General features: G+C 38.8%; 2 protein-coding genes across 3 annotated transcripts; both read right to left on the bottom strand.

Annotated features, from left to right (window-relative positions):
- Positions 1 to 613: 613 nt before the first annotated feature.
- Positions 614 to 13963, bottom strand: LOC123971697 (ceruloplasmin). Of its 2 annotated transcripts, XM_046050698.1 has the most exons (24): positions 13696 to 13963; positions 11984 to 12228; positions 11602 to 11814; positions 9861 to 10034; positions 9687 to 9778; positions 9174 to 9336; positions 8894 to 9032; positions 8616 to 8755; positions 8022 to 8162; positions 7857 to 7901; positions 7541 to 7755; positions 5310 to 5460; positions 4912 to 5124; positions 3892 to 4096; positions 3210 to 3349; positions 2943 to 3071; positions 2350 to 2456; positions 2224 to 2279; positions 2017 to 2088; positions 1634 to 1725; positions 1394 to 1533; positions 1222 to 1278; positions 958 to 1063; positions 614 to 869 (listed from the first exon to the last, which is right to left on the bottom strand). In XM_046050698.1, the coding sequence occupies exons 1-24, from the start codon at positions 13854 to 13856 to the stop codon at positions 844 to 846; spliced, it is 3222 nt and encodes a 1073-aa protein (XP_045906654.1). In that variant the 5' UTR covers positions 13857 to 13963; the 3' UTR covers positions 614 to 843. The 2 variants fall into 2 exon arrangements, with proteins under 2 accessions (XP_045906654.1, XP_045906655.1); XM_046050699.1 differs by lacking the exons at positions 11984 to 12228; positions 13696 to 13963 and adding an exon at positions 11912 to 11933.
- Positions 13964 to 14841: 878 nt separating this feature from the next.
- On the bottom strand, positions 14842 to 17991 carry LOC123971154 (transmembrane 4 L6 family member 1-like). The gene is made up of 2 exons (XM_046049815.1): positions 17771 to 17991; positions 14842 to 16701 (listed from the first exon to the last, which is right to left on the bottom strand). Exons 1-2 carry the CDS (start codon positions 17959 to 17961, stop codon positions 16503 to 16505), a joined length of 390 nt encoding a protein of 129 aa, XP_045905771.1. The 5' UTR covers positions 17962 to 17991; the 3' UTR covers positions 14842 to 16502.
- Positions 17992 to 18067: the final 76 nt, after the last annotated feature.

The following is an 18067-nucleotide window of genomic DNA, read 5'->3' as shown; positions in this document are numbered from 1 at the left end:
TGTGTGTGCTTTGTGGACATACCCTATCACCTTCAAGTTCCTATCAAGTACAGCTCACACAAAGACCAATGAGTCCTCCTTTGCTTGATTAATACTACCTGAACCTAGGTTTCTATGTCAATTAATTATTAATAAAATAAATTTTTGTATTTCAAAACAAACACATTTTCCTACTTACAATTTATTTTTCCTACTTACTTAATTACAATAACTTAAGCATATCATCTTTATAGTTTTAAACCAGGACCCTCAGTATTTAGATCAAGATGGACGTGAAAAATAAGGCTACACCTGTTATTTCAGTGTACATATCAGTAGTATCAGACTCAGTATTCACAGATACCCCATAATAAAGAACTCAGGTCAGGATCAGGGCCAAAAACACTACCTGACTGTCATCAATCAGATGCTCTTCCACACGATACAGGTTTCCTCTACAGCCATCATAGTTCATAGTTACATCACTGAAAAAACAATATGTGATTGTAATGATAATGTGTAATGATTTTTGTTTCTTGAAAGTACAGCAGATCCCCACATAATGTAATGACAATGGTCAGGCTGTAGTGCCCCCTGCTGCCTGACTGCTGGGATTGCAGGCCACACATGAGAATCAGGTTCATTATTTATTATCTTATTATTTATTTTTATTTACAGTCTTACTGTCATTTGGAAAATATATTGCACATTATAAAATATAATAACTGTTGGGTTGTGATGTTTTTATTCTGACCTGTAATTATCTCAGCTTTATAAAACACAAGAGTTTAGTAAATTGAGTAATGAAATGACATTTTAACTGGTCTTTGCTGTTTTCTTTCTGGATCCATTTTTCTCTGTTATTCAGCCAAAGATTCCCCTCTTCTTTGCTGTCAGAGAGAATGAAACATGTTATTCCCTACACAGCATCCTCATTATCCTCCTTTACTGTTTCTCTTTCCCAATTTGTTTCCATACCTTTCTCAGTAACAGTATAAATCGCCTGCATGCCACCACTGATGTGGTCAATGACGTGACAGTGGAGTAGCCAGGTACCAGGGTACTGAGGACGCATCTTTACTGTCTGAACAGGAAGAGGATGAAGAGGTAATCAAACTTAATTAAAAGTTCATCTGTATTAGCTATTTCAATTGTTGATATTCATTTAGAAATCTTTGTGTTTCTATTTTGTGTCCTTTGCAAATAAAATCAGTTGAAGCCAAGTCAGATTTGAGGTTTTACCTGGAAGGTGGCTGGAAACAGATCATACACATCAGTACTACGAGGACCTCCACCCAACTGGAGAGAAAGAAGAGTTGGTTTTTGTCTGTACTAGTGAGCATATATAGTGAGCATGTATAATGTGTGATTTTGTAGGTGTGTCTTGCATGTTTGTATTTTTAATTTAGGTTACCTTATATTCTACCATGTGTCCATGCCAATGTGCAGTGTGTATGTCCACATCATTTCCCATTCCCATGAGGTACCAATACACCTTGTCACCAACCTCCATGTTCAAACCATTCAGATTTGCATACATATAACCGTTAATGGCTGCATACACAGAAAAACACAAAAACACACATATATTAATGTAATAACGTTTTAGGACATTTCTTTAGAAAATGATGGAGTTAAATTATTTTTATCTTACAGTGCATCTTATTGCTCTCTATAAAGGTTTCCTCATCCTTCAAGTTTGCGCGAGGGTTTCTGATGTGGGTCCTGATATTTTCATCCAGATACCTGGAATTATAAAAGTAATAATTTTTTTTAAAATGGCCAATTAATAAATGCACAGCAGTTTTTGTTCTTGGCATTGTTACAGAATGATATTAACACCACATACAGAGCTGTATTGTGTATTCTGACAGTGATGTGTATCATGAGGTCAATAATGGTTGTCTTTAACCAAAGCAGACAAATGAGGTCAACGTGTTTAACTTGAATTATTTTCTTCTGATAAAACAGGCCCAATAAGAAATATTTAAAGAGAGGCCTGTGAATTATGTGAGTATTGAGACTCTTTTTACTTACCAGCTCTCATTCTCATCAAAAACCAGGAAAAGCAAAGCAAACTCTTCTACTTCCTTCTTCACGCCTAAAGTCCTGAAAGAAACACAGTTTGTAAAACTGCACTGCGGTATACTTACCTGCCCTGAAAATCACACAAGCACACTGTATACTGCAGTATTAACTAATTTGAATAGTTCAGTCATAATGTACAGATGTAGAAACACCTACCTGGCCCAGCTACGGCGACAGATCACCAACGGACCAATCAGACCGCTGTACAGGTCCTAGCAGGCAGGGAGACAACATAAGCACATGTGCGTGTGTGCGTGTGCGTGTGCGTGTGTATTTGCATACCTTGATAACATCAGCAGTGGAGTAGTATGCTGACACAGAGCACTGCTCTTGCTCTGCGGTTGGTCCTGTGTTCTTTGTAACGTACCAGTAGTAGGAGTGAGTCTCACCTGAGAAAGAATAATTTTTATTTAAATTTTCATTTTAGTATTTTTTCAAGGTTTTGAAGCTTGTGCTATATTGATAAAACTCAAGTTACACACAGTCTAGTAGAGCTGGGTGAAAGGGCAGATAGTACCAAGACCAATTACTATAAAGGAATTCAGTTTTCAGGCTCCAGTCCTTTGATCTTCTCGGAAAATTAATACATTTTTAGAAAGCAGTTTACAATTGCTATACATGTCAGAGGTTGCACGCCACTGGAGGTACAAGTGTCCTGCTCAGGGTCACAATGGCGGATGGGTCACAGTGGGAATTGAACCCAGGTCTCTCACACAAAACGCATGTGTGTTATCCACTGCTCCATCGCCACCCATTAACTAGCTAATACTTAAATAAATCCACAATTTAAACAAACCATTTCAGGATTTTCGATTTGCAATGTTTATTGATTGTCTGCCTCCCTGTCAGCTGATATTCTACTTGTCTGTCTGTACCTGGTTTGGTGAGGTAGACATCAGGGTTTTCTGTTTTGACTCCGTGGGCGTGGATCGAATAAGGCCTGGAAGCCATGTTTTTAAAAACCACCTTCACCTTGTCTCCCACATCAGCATGAATCATTGGACCTGGGCAAAGGGAAGTTTTTCTATTTACAAGTTGGTAAAATAAAAATCTATAATGGTTCATATGTATAGTATAATCTTTGGCTTTTACTTTGCAATCACAGTTTGCAGCAGTACATTTCTGCTGCCCTGAATGCCTACCCATAATGCCGAGGTGTTCCATATCAGCTGTTCTTTCCACCTCTTTGGTGAACTTGTCATTGGTGAACTGGCGGTACACCACCTTCTTGTAACGGGACCCTATAAATCCACCCTGCTTGTCCAGGAAGACAGAAGCAGGACTGCAGAGGGAGAGAGGCAGGCTTATTTGGCAGAGGAATAAGTGAGGATTGGTGTCTGTTTGTAATCTTGTGTTTGTGTTTACTATCAAACAGCCACCTCATGTTGGATGTGTTTGAGCGTTCCATTTGTATGTAAATATGTTTGTGCATGAATCCGTGTCTGTCTGTTTGGTTACAATAAAAATACAAAACATTGAAAACAAGACATAATCTACTTGTGCAAAGTCCAAGAAAATTGTAAGGAAGTAGGAAGGAGATTTGTGGCTCTCAGCCCTAAGCTCTTTGTTTATATCTCAACAAGTAAATCTTTAAAAATGGGTCTCAAACATATATTTACCATTGTTCATTGTAATGAAGAAACACCCAGTGCAACAGTGTGGCTCCCTGATGTCACTTTAAAAGGTCTAAGATACATCAAGTTTTCATTACACAGGCAATGCTTGTTAGTAGGATCAATGCATTGTATTCATTGACAATAAGAAACATAACATATCAGATATGGTAAATCAACTCAGTTTGTGCATGTGCAGGTGGTACTGTACCTCTCATGACCGCGGAACATCTCAGTCTCCCAGGTGCGGTTCGGAGCGTAGTCCCAGTCTGTTTCCATGGCAGCGATGTAGTAGGTTTTTGAATGCAGCATAATCTCCCCCTGACGCTGAAGAAAGCTGCACTTTTCTACCGTGTAGTTGGCTCTCATCCCACCACGATAATTGTTTACTGTAGGTGACACCACCTCAAACTGACCTGAAACACACACAAACATTAAAATATATAATACACATGACAGGCTTAATATTAAGCCCAGGCATCAGTCAAGTTCAGGTTTGCCTGAAGATGGTTTCTTTCTTCTTCCAATCAACCTGTTTTCACTTATTTTTCTTTGACTGCCAGATAACTAATCCTGCATTTCAAATCCTAATCCACTGGTCACTGTAAAACCCAGCTGACATCGCATACACATAAATAGGTTCTATGTTACTAATGACATGTCTGAAGGTGGGAGGCTGTACATAGGCACGGAGCTGCTTTTAGCTAAATGTTAAGGTCATCATGCTAACAGGCTCACAATGACAGTGCTGACATGCTTAGCAGCTGTAGTGTTTACCATTTATCATTGTACCACATTTAACATCTGATTTTCATCTGCAGTCCCTGGGCAGGTAGACGACGTTGTATGTAAAAGGGCCATAAGTATCTTGTTTCAGAAAGATGGGACTAGTAGTCAAGTTGTTCTTTTTATTTGTTCACATGATTTAGGATTGTATTTTTAGATAGTTTATTATGTCTCTTCATTTCAAACATTTAATGGGACAACAATTGAAATAAGTCCTGTATAACAAAGGTAGACATCATACATATATATAAATATATGGAATGTTGTCAATAAACTAACCAAATTTTTAGTGGCTTTGTTAGTGGTTTAGTTTTCTCCATTCCATATTTTCTCTGCCCGGAGTTTGTTTTTTGATATGTTTGGGTCACATACACACATAAAAGTTTGCCTGTCATATCTGGGCTCTGTTTGAATTGTGTGATTGATTGTGTATGTGTGTGCATACCCATGCTGTCTGGCTCCATAGTGACAGTGTGTGAGATGTGAGGGAAGACGCTGATGGTGTCTCGTCTGTTCTGGCGGTAGATGAAGCGGTTTCCCTGGAAGTAAAGACTATTGATGTCCGTCTCTGATCCCAGTCCTGACAGGTGCCAAGTTACTTTATCCCCCTTGCACATGGTCAGGCCAGGGAGGTTCCTATACACAAACCCATTGATTGCTGAAAGAGAGAGTCATATAAATTAAACCCTCAGTGTTTATCTCAGGAGTAAAATGTGATGATGATAAGTAAAAATAAGAATTGTAGCAAGAAGTCACATCTTTAGTGAATGATTGTGGGGGGACTCTAAACCCCATCTGAGCCTCCTGGTGATCAGTGTGTGTGAATATGTGTTTCCTACACACCGTGCATCTTGTTGCTTTCCATAAAGCCCTCATCCTCCTTCTTAACAGTGGTGGGCGCAGTGGTGAAGGTCCTAATGTTGTCATCCAGATACCAGCTCAGGTTCTCATCAAACACCGTGGCCATGAGGTGGAATTCTTTATTATAGTTTTTCTATATGAGAGGAAGAGAGACAAAAGAAGAGGAAATGTGTCAAATTGTGGTTTAATAATACATTTTGGCTTACAGGCGGGCAACTGGTATGATCTAAATAGGCTCTAAAGTCTGAATAGACACACAGAAGAGTACTGTATGAACCTCAGTAGATATAAAAAGTACCACTTCAGTAAAAATAGAAATAGAAGTAAAAGTACTGAATTCAAAATCCTAATTTAGTAAAATTATAGTAGTAGGCCTATATATTGTACCAGTGTATACTATATAATATATTAAGTAAAAGTACTCATTATGGCCCCTTGACTGATGCATTTTACTGTGTAGCTGGTGAAGATGGAGCTACTTTTGACTGCTTTTTACAGGTTAATGTAGTGGTACCTAGGGGTAAAGCACACTCCAGTGGTTACAGGATAAATCTGAGGGGTCATGGGATGAATAATGTCACAGGGAAGAAGAAACGTTCTGATACACAAATCTATGACTTCATTGTAATCGAGAGACGTTTAAAAGGAAAATGTCTATGGTGGAACTCATAGGTGTCATTTACACTGGAAACGCTGGGGACATGTCCCCACCACTTTTTGAAATAGCTGATTTTGTCCCCACAACTTTTTTTGAAGCATAATTTCTTAAAAAAATTTCGGAAATATAGCTTGCAGTTAAATAATAAATGAAAATACCTTTAGAAAGGTTTATGTGCACATTTAGAAAGCATCCAATGCAATTAAAATAAATTGGTGCAGAAACTTTCACCAAAATGCAGGAAATGAAGTTTTTAATGATCAAAATTTTCTGGGGGAAGGTCCCCCTAGACCCCCGCTCATATATCTTGGCATTGAGGAAATCCCTAAAACACTGTTAAGAATCTTTTCATCATGTTCTGGTGAACCTAATATCGCATATTGTGACATCTCTCGAACTAAGTGTCTCTTCACACCCCTAATCTGAACCCCTTTGTCCCGATCACTTTTCGACACAAAGTGGTGGAACTGCTCAACAACTTATAGACATCTGAAAAGTGACAAGGAGCCTTAACCAGATGCTGTTCATGCATAAGTGGTCGTCACAAGCCAAAATGTTTCAGAACCACTGGTTAACTGTTTAATAATTTGTTGCATTTTAAGTGTAAAGTAAAAAGTATTTCCCTCTGAAATGTAGTGGAGTAAAAGCATAAAGTAGCAAATAGCAAGTACAGTACTTGAGTAAACGTACTTAGGTACAACTTTGTTGTCCACCACTTAAATTATCCTTAAAATCAGACTGCAGCCGAGTTAGCGTTTTCCCCCAATGCCAGTTTGTGCACATTTCGATACGTACCCTTTTGCAAGCACTGGTTTATGCCTGTTGTCACTAAATTGCATCTACTCTATGTGCTATAGACAAATTAATAATAATAACTTGAAAGTAAAAACACAAATAACATTTTTTTATTATATATAATTGTAAATACATTCAGGCATCAAGGGGTAATAAAAAACACTGATGAAATCTGTTTTCATTATTTATTTTTGAATTGCTCTGATTAGTTCTTAGATCTTGTTGTTGATAGATGCCACATTTTGTTGTTACATTGCTGTTGATATCCAATCTGAAGAAGTCCTCCTTGTCACTGAACATCACCAAGGACCCAACAGACTGATGTTCTAGATCAGGGGTTCTTAACCTTTCTGGCGGTCCGACCCCTTTCTGAAGTTGAAAATATATCACATTACCCAGCCATGACGACTTTCTTCAATCGTGTCTTCAGCTTCAATGATGGCTGTTTTAAGGGTTTTAACCTGGCCATTCAGTCTATTTTTATACACTTTTTGTGTCCCTTCACAGCAGACCTCTGTTGCAGCTGTCCTCCATCATTCCTCCAATAACAGCACGGTAACATCTGACATGTTACATTTGAGTGATAAAATGTCGAATTATTGTTTGTATCAGATTGAGGACACCTATGCTGCAAATAACCCACAAATCAGAATTGAAAATACCAGATCCAACGAGATGTGACCTGATTTATTTTTTGTATGTGACACCTCTTGATATTAAAAACTGATGATTTACATTTAGTGTCACACTCTCTTCTCACCTGTACACCTTTCTTCAGAGATCCAGGTCGACAGACAAGAAGCGGTCCAACCAGTCCAGAGTTGGTGTCTTTAACGGGGTCCACTCCAGAGTAGTACATATAGGTCAGACAGTCAGCCTCCCCCTGTACCGGACCAGCACCCACTGGCACCATCCACTCATAGGTGTACACCGTCCCAGGTCTCACCAAAGCAGCTGGGGGAGGGGTCACCACTCCTGAATAAATACATTTATTTAAAGAAAGGGAAACTGATTATAATAAGTTAATGTATGCTAACTTACAGTAGATTGGTACCGTAATTACAGATTTAACTCACTTGGTTCCTTCTTTAGCTCCCGCATTTTCTTTGCTGTATAGGACTCTGAAGAGAAGATGTAGGGTGGGGGGGGGGGGGTGAAAACGTAAAAAGGGAGAGGAGGCTTTTCATGTATAATCTGATACACTGATATTTGTATATAAGGGTGTGTGTGCATGTGTTAACCTTCCAGCTCATTGTGATAGAGTGTCCCATCCTGTTCTACACTGTACTGAACACCGTGCGGTTGTATACTGTAAGGCCGGGTGGCTTTGTTCTTAAATACCACCTTGATAGTGTCTTTCTCTTCAGCTCTCAGCACAGGACCTGCAGAAATGGATGGAGACAAACACACACACACACACACACACACAAAGAGTTATTGGTTTGTTGGAAATTTAGGACAACAGACCATTAGATGACATTTTACTAGGAGATATCTCATCATAGTAACAAGATCCGGCCGACGTATTTCAAACATTTGTGTTGAATCCTGAATTGAACACAGAATCTAGAACGTGTCTAGAACCAGCCCTGTCATGTAATGGTTCCTTAACTAACTGGCAAACTGTTAAAGCAAAGAAGGAATCTTATCCAAAATATGACTAAGATTATAATCCTAAATACCTTCAACAATGGTGGTGCTAGAAGATAAGATGTTTTTCTTACCCAAATAACAGTAACATTTAGAGAGCATTTAGCTATACTCATGACATTATTTCTGCCTCCCAGAGCAATTCTCTGGAAAAGTGCTACCAACCCCAGCCCATTCTGGATTACCCATAATTCCAAGGTGTTTCTCCTCTGGGGTACGTAGCATCTTTGTTGTGAAGGTGTTGTCAGTGTATTCCACATAGCGAACCTTCTTATAGCGGCTTCCAATACGGTTTTGACCTCTGGTTACAAACACGTCTGCTTCACTACACGCACAACACACACACAACACACACACACACACACACACACACAAGTATGAATTATTAATGGAATAGGTAGTCGCTTACAGAAACATCAAGACCAGCCAGGATCATTTTATGTCTGTGTGTACAATAACCAACCCATCAATAGGCGCCGTAGGAGCGTAGTCCCAGACTTCTTCTTCAGCAGCAATGAAGAACTGCCTGAGCTCACCGTGCGGACGGGGCTTATGGACGTTGGGGAAACACTTCTTGATCTCAAATATAGCCTGCATTCCAGCTGGAAGAAAACACAAAACAAAAACTCAAACCAAATTAAATATTTATTCTGTTAGGAGACAAAACGTCTTGCTCAAATCAAACTCCATCATCTTTGTGAAGTGATTAACTTCATATTAGGAACGGAGGATGTGGAGCTCACCCATCAAGTGGTCATTGACAGTGCACGTGAGCAGCCAGTGTCCAGGGTTGTCAGCTACCATTTCAGCAGTAGCGCTGGAGGCGGGGAAAAGACTGACTGTATCTGTATGGTGGTTCTGAGTGGTCAGGATCTGGCCATGGAAATGAACTGAATGCATGTCCACCTGTTGTAGATGGATGACATTTAAACTAGGTTTAGACTGAGTGCTTGTAGCAAACACCAAGACAATATGTAACCAAATGTAAATTCAATAACAAAAATAAAATCAACAGACTTTTGTTTTTTGTAACACGTTATACATTTCCAAATACACTTAGCCTCTTCTAAATGTACATAAAAAGATCCCTTCAAAAGATTGTGGCTAATTTAGAATATTGGTTAGTTATGTTTCTTAACTCTTGTACACTGCATGAAGAAAATGTTGCACTATAAAAAAACTTTTAAATTCGAGAACAAAAACATTACAAAAGCAATTCTGGTTAGTAGTCATAATACTAATAATACAATAGTTACCTCATTGCCTAATCCAATCATATGCCAGTGGATCTTATTGCCTTGGCACATGCTCAGTCCAGGCAGGTTACCATACAGAAAACCGTTTATACCTGCAATCCACACTCAGAGTTAGAGGTGTTTATATGTGTATGTACAGTATATGGGCTTGTGGACCTGGATTCTCCCCCTCACCATGCATTTTGTTGCTCTCTATGAAATCTTCATCTTCTTTCAGGTCTCTGGCGGGATTCGTAATGTACGTCCTGATGTTGTCGTCCAGGTACCAGCTGAAGTTCTCATCTGACACCATGAACATCAGAGCATACAGATAGTCTCCTGAGCTGTCTCCATGTAAGTCCAGAGTTCCTACAGAGGAGAGGGCATTTTATGATAATGTGCACTGATGTACCAAAGGGTAAACCCACTTAAGGCTTTGAAAACCTATTTCAATTGCTATTATTGATAGGATTGTACATGAACAGACTATCTTCTGCCAAATTTGGTGCTGTTTTAGTTTATTTCACATGAGAGATTTCTGTTTTCTTCTTACAGTACATTACATTTATTCATTTATCTGACGCTTTTATCCAAAGCGACTTACAATTGCTATACATGTCAGAGGTCGCACGCCTCTGGAGCAACGAGGGGTTAAGTGTCTTGCTCAGGGACACAATGGTGGATGGGTAACAGTGGGGGATTGAACCCGGGTCTCTCACACCAAAGGCTGATGACAGGTTGTTTGCTCAGGGTTAATCAAATCTGATCAAACCACACCCACACACAGTCCTGTTAAAACAGATTATCTGTGTTTGTGAGTAACCAGCTCCTAAAAATAATTGTTAAATATCTTATTTTTTACTTTGATCGTTGCTTATTCAGTCATGGATATTTAATTCGAAAGAAATCATTAATTAGAAAGAAATCATTTTCAGCGGCTTTACAGTTTGTCATTGAAGTTAATTATATGAAATTCACTGTAATAATTGCATCATGTAAGTTGCCAACTAGTATGGCCTTTTAATGGAACAAAACAATAATGTTATGATTCATTTTTGTCAGTTTTCATTCTTGTTTACCTTGTCAATATTCACTAATTACTGTTGGGGTGCACCTCAAAAAAGATGTTGGTTTTGAAATCACAAATCAGCTCCACTTGTTAGGGACCCCGGCTAGTTGTCCATTAATGAACTAAATGTTTCATCCCTATAAAAAACATTGCTGAATTGAAATCTAATCTGTGAGATCAGCTATGAAAGAAATATTCATATCCATTGCTTAAAAGTGGCAGAATGCAGAAATACTCAATTACAAGAACAAGTCTACATTCAAAATGTTACTTAAGTAGTAGAGAAGTATTATCAGCAGCAGAATGGCATCTATCAGTGTTAGTACTGTATATATTATTTATTAATACTGCATTTTAATACTGTAGCTTTTCAAGGTGCTGCTAATTAGGGGGGAGTTAAATATATAACAATGCATCATATTCTTTAAGAAGATCAACTGCTTTTAATGTAAAATCTAAAAAGTAACTAGTAACTAGCAAGGTTAACTAATAACTTGTTATATAAATTTAGTGGAGTAAAAAGTACAATAAATTCCTATAAAATGTAGTGGAGAAGAAGTATATAGTAGAAGAAAATGGACCTCAAAAGTGCACTTTAATTAATTAGTTATTTAGCTGACACTGTTATCCAAAGTAACTTACAATTGCTATATATGTCAAAGGTCACACGCATCTGGAGCAACTAGGGATTAAGTGTCTTGTTCAGGGACACACCAGTGGATGTCGCAGTGGGAATCAAACCCAGGTCTCCCACACCAGAGGCATGTTGCTTATCCACTACTCCATCGCCACATCACACTTAAATACAGTACTTGAGTGAATGTAATCAGTTCCCCTACTGACACTAGGTTAAAATATTTCCATTACCTCTCTTACAGACAATGAGGGGTCCTATTAGTCCTGAGTTGATATCTTTTGGTGTGTAGATGTGGGAGTGGTACAATCTGGTCATGCAGTTGCTATCATCTGATGTTGGGGCGTGGGTCTCTGGGACGGTCCACTCATACACAAATGTAGTACCAGGAGCTACTGAGTCATCTCTCTTCAGCTCTGGACCAGTACCGTCTGGGTATAGGGCTCCTGAAGAGACAGATACAAGCACACAAACATACCAATCAGTTGTCTTTGTAAAATCAAGGGTAACTGAAACTAAGTGAAAATATTTGGAACGCTTCACCTCTCATCCAAGGGGCTTCTATCAGTTTGATAAGTCTGCACTGATTTGTGCCTCACTTCAGTAATTCCTCACCCTCATTGCCCTTGCTGTAGTTCAGTCCATGTGGGTGGATGCTGTAAGGTCTGGATGCCGTGTTCTTCAGGTGGACAATCACTGTGTCTCCCAGCTCGGCCATCAACAGGGGTCCCAGGTAGCCTAGCCAGTCTGACTTGATCACCTCTGTCCTGTAGGTGGCGTCGCTGTACTGTTTATACACAGCTTTCTTGTAGGTGGAGCCGATACGCTGGGGGCCTCTCTTTAAAAAGACTGAGGCTTCTCTTGAGAGAAATCCAGGCAGAGAGAGAGAGAATGAGATGTGTGTCTCAGGTACTACTGTACTAGTGAGGACTACATTTCAAAATTGGTCAGAGTTACTGAAAAAAACACAGTAATGATAATGTAGATGCTTAAAATCATTTTAATAACTTGCTTATTAAGTACAGGTATTACCAATAACATTAATGATGGCTCTGTTCCATCAAGTGTCCCAGTACGCCATGAAAGAGAGTGTGCATGCAGAATAATAGGACCCTGAAACTAGCTCACCCAAGTAGAATACTTTATGTCAACAATAACACCTGTGCTTTTCCTACTATGTGACATGTCAAAATGTCTACTGGGAATTACTCAAAAACATGTGTACTTAGATCAGAAAATGATCAGGAAGCATGCTCATTTATGTACATTTTTGCAGGTGTTAAGTAACAATGAGCTGCATAAACAAAACAATTGCGATGGCCATTGTAGTCTAGATTATTTTGATTTTTAGTGCAATTTATGTTATATATTGTATATCATATATTCATAACTGTAATTAATAATAATTGTGATCTTGTATTTGCCAGGTACTTCATATTGTGTTTTGTTTTCCTGGTCTAATATGTGTGTGCTGTCTTGTTAGTGTTAATCAATATTTGCCCAGTTTTGCAAAAACCTTTTGTGTACCATATATGTGCTTTCTATGTGTGTATGAAATGAGCTTGTATACATGAGTCCCAATACATCAGTGATATAAGACATTAATATTCATCTAGATTCATGTACATGTTTAAATTCAAGTCAGTTTAGAGTACTTTTTGGAGTATGTGGAGTAAAGTGCTTTTACAGGGAGGAACAGTAAAAAGACACAGGTAAATGTAAAACAAACACCACATTGCTGTCTAATTAAAACCATATGTAATGTTGATGATTTTTTCTCAGATAGACTTAAAGATTAAGAGTTCCTTTACATGTTGGCAAAGATGATCCTGCCTCTAAAGATATATAAACCATTTAAAAACCGATTGGGTTATCTTAAGAGTATATTACATCACAGGTAAAAATAAGGCTTTGTCATTACAAGTTGATGTTTTGGAGATACATGGTTTTCAACAGCAGTGACTGTAGTACTAATTATGTGTAGACTAAAAAGCAATTGTAAACACTTGCTCAAATACACATGATTTTAATAGAGAGCATATAATGGAGAACAGTAATGGTCAGTATTTCTGAGTCTGGAGGTGAAGTAGCTACAGTTTTTTATGTGGAGTAGAGGTTGGGGAAATACAAGATTACAATATGATGCAAGTCCCAAAACAAATCTTAAAACGTAGAAATGTTTAAATTTAAAGGGAGGCTAATGCAGGCGAGATTTAGTCTCTCTGCTTGGTATCAAAGCTGCTGCAGTTTGGACGAGCTCCAGGAGGGTTGGGGCTGACTGACTCTGACTCTGAACATTATCAAGACAATGTATTTTGTGTACTTACTCATCTTCCTGCAGCGTGCGGTTCTGAATGATGTTCATTCCACTTGGGGCATAGTTCCAAGACACCTCCTCTATCTTGAGGAAGTACTCTCTCCTCATCCCAGACACACATACCGCTGCACAACACAGCAGCAACACTCCTTTTAACCCCAACTGATGCATTTTGAAGATATGGCGCTGGCACTTCACCAACTACAAGTCCACAGTAAAACTGCCAAGGAGGAAGACAAGTCTTTATTTCTGTTCAGTGATCCAGCAGATTATACTAATAAAAACAACTGCACACAACTGACCACGGTTTATCAGCCAGTCTGTCTGAGAGACTTTAGACTCTGTGTGTCTTTATACTCACCCAGCTGACTTACAGCTAGGGACAGCCAAGCAGGGCAGAGGGGTCACTGACCAATAGACAGGGTTTGAGCAAACCTATCAGCAAGGCAAGAGAGTGAGTTTACTGGCAGCCTGATCAAAAGGTTAGACTTGCATAAGAACAGAAAATGTTTGCGTCTGCGTCATCCACATTTGATTGTCCAAACATGAAGAGATTAGATTAAAGTTACATTTACATTAAACTTTGTGTATTTAATTTTCTTTTAGCAGTAATATAGAAAACCAGATCTGTACAAAAGTCAATTTTCTTTCTGTGCTTGTGTAAATGCAGTCAAAAATCTAGTCATGTTTAGACAAAGATGAGAACACTGTGACTTTTGATCCAGTCAATACTGCTGTCCCGTGTTAGTTTAAAAAGACATTCTGAATCCAGGGCACTGCTGACTACTGATTTAGTTGCTTATATTTGCATATTTCATGTATTTTACTGTGTTGACCTAATCAACACAGTCTAACCAAGCTAGGCAGTTTAATTACTTTTAACATCTCACTTAAACTACTTCCTGCGATGGACTGGCGACCTGTCCAGGGTGTACCCCGCCTTTCGCCCAGTGTCAGCTGGGATAGGCTCCAGCCCCCCGCGACCCTGTACACAGGATAAACGGTTGACGATGGATGGATGGACTTAAATTACTTCAATCTACTTCTAGTCAATTAACAACTTTCAAGACTGGTTTATCATTGTTTTTAAGGCTTATAAAGCAATTTTACTCATATTGCGCCATGGATAGAAAAGAACACACACACAGACACATTATGAAAGGGACTTGCAAGATTTTGTTTAATTTGCTGAAAAAGGACTTGCAATGTGCTCGGCTCCCAGGGTCAGGGACACAAGTTTTCTAAGTTTGCATCCTCATATGGATCAAAAACAGGCAACTCTGGAAACTCCAGGAGAGAAACTTTAGTCCAGGAATTGATTACAACACACTGAGCAGGCTACATGCCAACACACACATACACAAGCCAACATTTGGTGGGTACGCATAAGCTAATAGTGCATTTGTGTTAGAGCCCCCCCTCCACTCTAAGAGTGAGTGGGTAAGCTAATGATGTTGAACTAAAAAGAGGATATCAGATAAGCTGATGGAAACGTCATTTACTGGAACAGATTGAAGGAAGTGCAGGAGGGGAGTCAAACATGCAAACACACGTACACACATCTACTGTATATTGCTGCTGTATGTAACACACTGCTTACCAATAACATCTTTGGGGATTTAAGTGTGTTGTCTAAAGACATCACGTGTAATTGCTGAATGTCCTGACAATTAATAAAAACTGTTATTGGGTGGACAAAGACCAGCTGCACATTCAGCTTCAACTAAATGACTCACTGGATACTTCAAGTGGAAATAGGCATTTCTTTATTCAAGGCAGCACAAACATACATTATAAAAATATGTCACTAAAATATATATAAAATGTCCTTTAACACTGATCTAGCATCAGAAAGGCGCAAAGAAAACAATTTACAACATAATGCTCTAAAAATGAAAAACAAATGTACAAACACACACAAATTTGCTGGTAATCCTTAATTGATCCAACACAGTGTAGACATGTTGGAACCACAAGAATAAAGCTGGAAAGAAAGGACACTTCCTGTTGCCTCGCCATAATCATGTCAGGCAAGATGCTGATGAAAGACAATGGAAATGTGCATCACTTCTTGCAAGGACACACACAATGACACAAAAGCTTATGTCATAAGCTGGCGTAATGACATTGTGATTTGAATTGTAGTATCATCTCAATAAAAACAGCATCCAAAGTGAGCAACCTTGGCATTAAGAATACAGATTTCATGAAGTGAGTGTACAGTTATCACTCAAGTGTAAGACACAATTCTGCCTAACCTCCTTTTAAAAAAAAACAACAAACAAATAGACACCAGAAAGTTTCTGTTTTATATGGATTTCCAAACCATTGTGTGACAACTGCGCAATAATTATTAATATCAATGATACTTTTATCTTTATTATATGTGTACATGTGTCTGATTAACCTACTTTCAACAGGTACAAAGTAAGATGTATTTTTTCTTTCTTTTATGGACTATTCCTGGCAAACACACCTACATTATTATCATCAATTAATAACCTTTTACCTTTGAAATGTCATCAATCATCATCAATGACTGCATAGTGATTTTTGGCACTTTAACAGTGCAAATTGAAAGCTTGAAAATATAGCGGTTACACTGACTTGGCTGTCAGGTCTCCATGATACTGCAGGCGTACGAGTGTCTAAGGAGAAAGGTTGTGTTGTGCTCACTCACACACGGTGCTGGGCAAGATTCCGCATAATGCATGTGTCCATTAATGTCCTGTATGTGTACATACATGAGTGTGAATTTTATGTGTGCGCATGCACTTTTGTCTCTGCAGGTGAGACTACATACGCGTGCGTGTTTGACTAAGCATTAAGACTATACTCCTGCTTATAGCAACAGGGCCGGCAGACTGCGTTGACTAAACCGTTTCCCAGCTGTAAGAGACAGATGATGAACTCCAGCACAGCCAGGCCCAGTAACACACACAGCAGAGTTACGTTCCACTCAACGATATGAGCCGGCTGAAGACACTGTGACCAAGTGTCTGGTTGTACGAGATACCTGAAACAAAGACAGAGAGAGAAAGAGAGATAAGCAGAGAATCAATAGTAACAGTAAGGTGTAGCTGATGATAAAATGTTGGTAGAAATGCAGCTACTGAGTGTTGCACTGCATTCTTAATGTGCTATGCTATTTATTGAAGACATGTGTAAGCCTTAATACATGACAAGGGTCCAAAAATATCAAACAAGGTGGACTACATTAAAGGGCAACTTGTGGTGTATTATCATTCTTCTACCATGGCCATTTACTGCAGACACAAGGAAAACTGTCTGTACTTTACCCATGGATAGATCTCTTTCAACAGGGAAAGTTAACTGGTAACACAGCATGAAGGTAAGTATTGTTACTATGGTCATGTGCCATTTCATACACTTTGCACACTTAAGTATAGAATTGACACACACAAGTATAGGATTGCCTGGCAGTTAAATTTTGATTTACTTTTCTCAAATATAAAACAAAAAATACCATGTCAATACTTCAGTCCTTTAGCTGGACTGAAATGGGCCACTTGGTTGTCGTGCATTCAGTAAAAACACCTGGCTTTTCATTTCCGCACCCTTTTGGGATTGTACCAATGATGTCATGAATTATTAGGTTCAGTAGTATCGCAAGAAGTGCTTCACAAAAAAAAAACTTACATGGCTGCATAAAAACATCTCAGCCAAGTGCACTGAGATCTACCGTGTTTATTTCTTGTACAAAACCCATTGCAAAATGTACTTTTCAGTTTACAATACCGATAGTCTTCAAGACAAATTAGAGCTGAGATGACTGACCTGTTGATCAATCAACAGCTATTCTGATAATTGATTAATCATTTATGTTTAATAATGCCAAAAATTCAGTGGTTCCAGCTTCTCAAATGTGAGGATTTCCTCATTTTCTTTTTCACTTTGGGTCTACTATTTCATGACATGTTACACACTAAATGCTTTATAAATTGATAAAAAAAAATATTTCTGACAATTCAAATAATCATTAATTGCAGCCCTAGAAGACTAACACATTCTCATCTGTTTATACACCCCCATGCCACCACACACACAGTACAGTATCTCCCTACCTGCCCCCTTGATTTTGAAAGGGGTAAGTCCATCCATAAGTGGTAAAGCACTGGGGACCCTGTGCCAAGGCGAACCCTGATATGATGAAACAGTATCCGGACCCCACCAGGCCCACCACAGCTGCCAACACTGACCCGCACATCTGAAGAACACAGACACACAAAGTGATTTTAAAGAAGAACGTGCACATGTTTGGATGCCTTTGTGAATGTGTGTGACTGTCTGTATAAATGTAAGCGGTTTCTTTTTACAATTTCATAGATTAGACAGACACACACATACACACACACACACAC

Source organism: Micropterus dolomieu, linkage group LG05, assembly GCF_021292245.1.
Source record: "Micropterus dolomieu isolate WLL.071019.BEF.003 ecotype Adirondacks linkage group LG05, ASM2129224v1, whole genome shotgun sequence".
NCBI lineage: Eukaryota > Metazoa > Chordata > Actinopteri > Centrarchiformes > Centrarchidae > Micropterus > Micropterus dolomieu.
The sequence above is the reverse complement of the archived record's forward strand: the minus strand, read 5'-3'. Positions and strand labels throughout refer to the sequence as shown.

Excerpts from the sequence above, each read along its gene's own strand:
- LOC123971697 (XM_046050698.1), bottom strand. The coding sequence starts at position 13,856 with ATGCATCAGTTGGGGTTAAAAGGAGTGTTGCTGCTGTGTTGTGCAGCG. Across the intron at positions 10,035-11,601 it reads CCTCATTGTCTGTAAGAGAG|GAACTCTGGACTTACATGGA; the intron begins GTAATGGAAATA and ends TCTCCTCTGTAG. Across the intron at positions 2,457-2,942 it reads TGTCTACCTCACCAAACCAG|GTGAGACTCACTCCTACTAC; the intron begins GTACAGACAGAC and ends ATTCTTTCTCAG.
- LOC123971154 (XM_046049815.1), bottom strand. The coding sequence starts at position 17,961 with ATGTGCACGTTCTTCTTTAAAATCACTTTGTGTGTCTGTGTTCTTCAG. Across the intron at positions 16,702-17,770 it reads TTTCAAAATCAAGGGGGCAG|GTATCTCGTACAACCAGACA; the intron begins GTAGGGAGATAC and ends TCTTTGTTTCAG.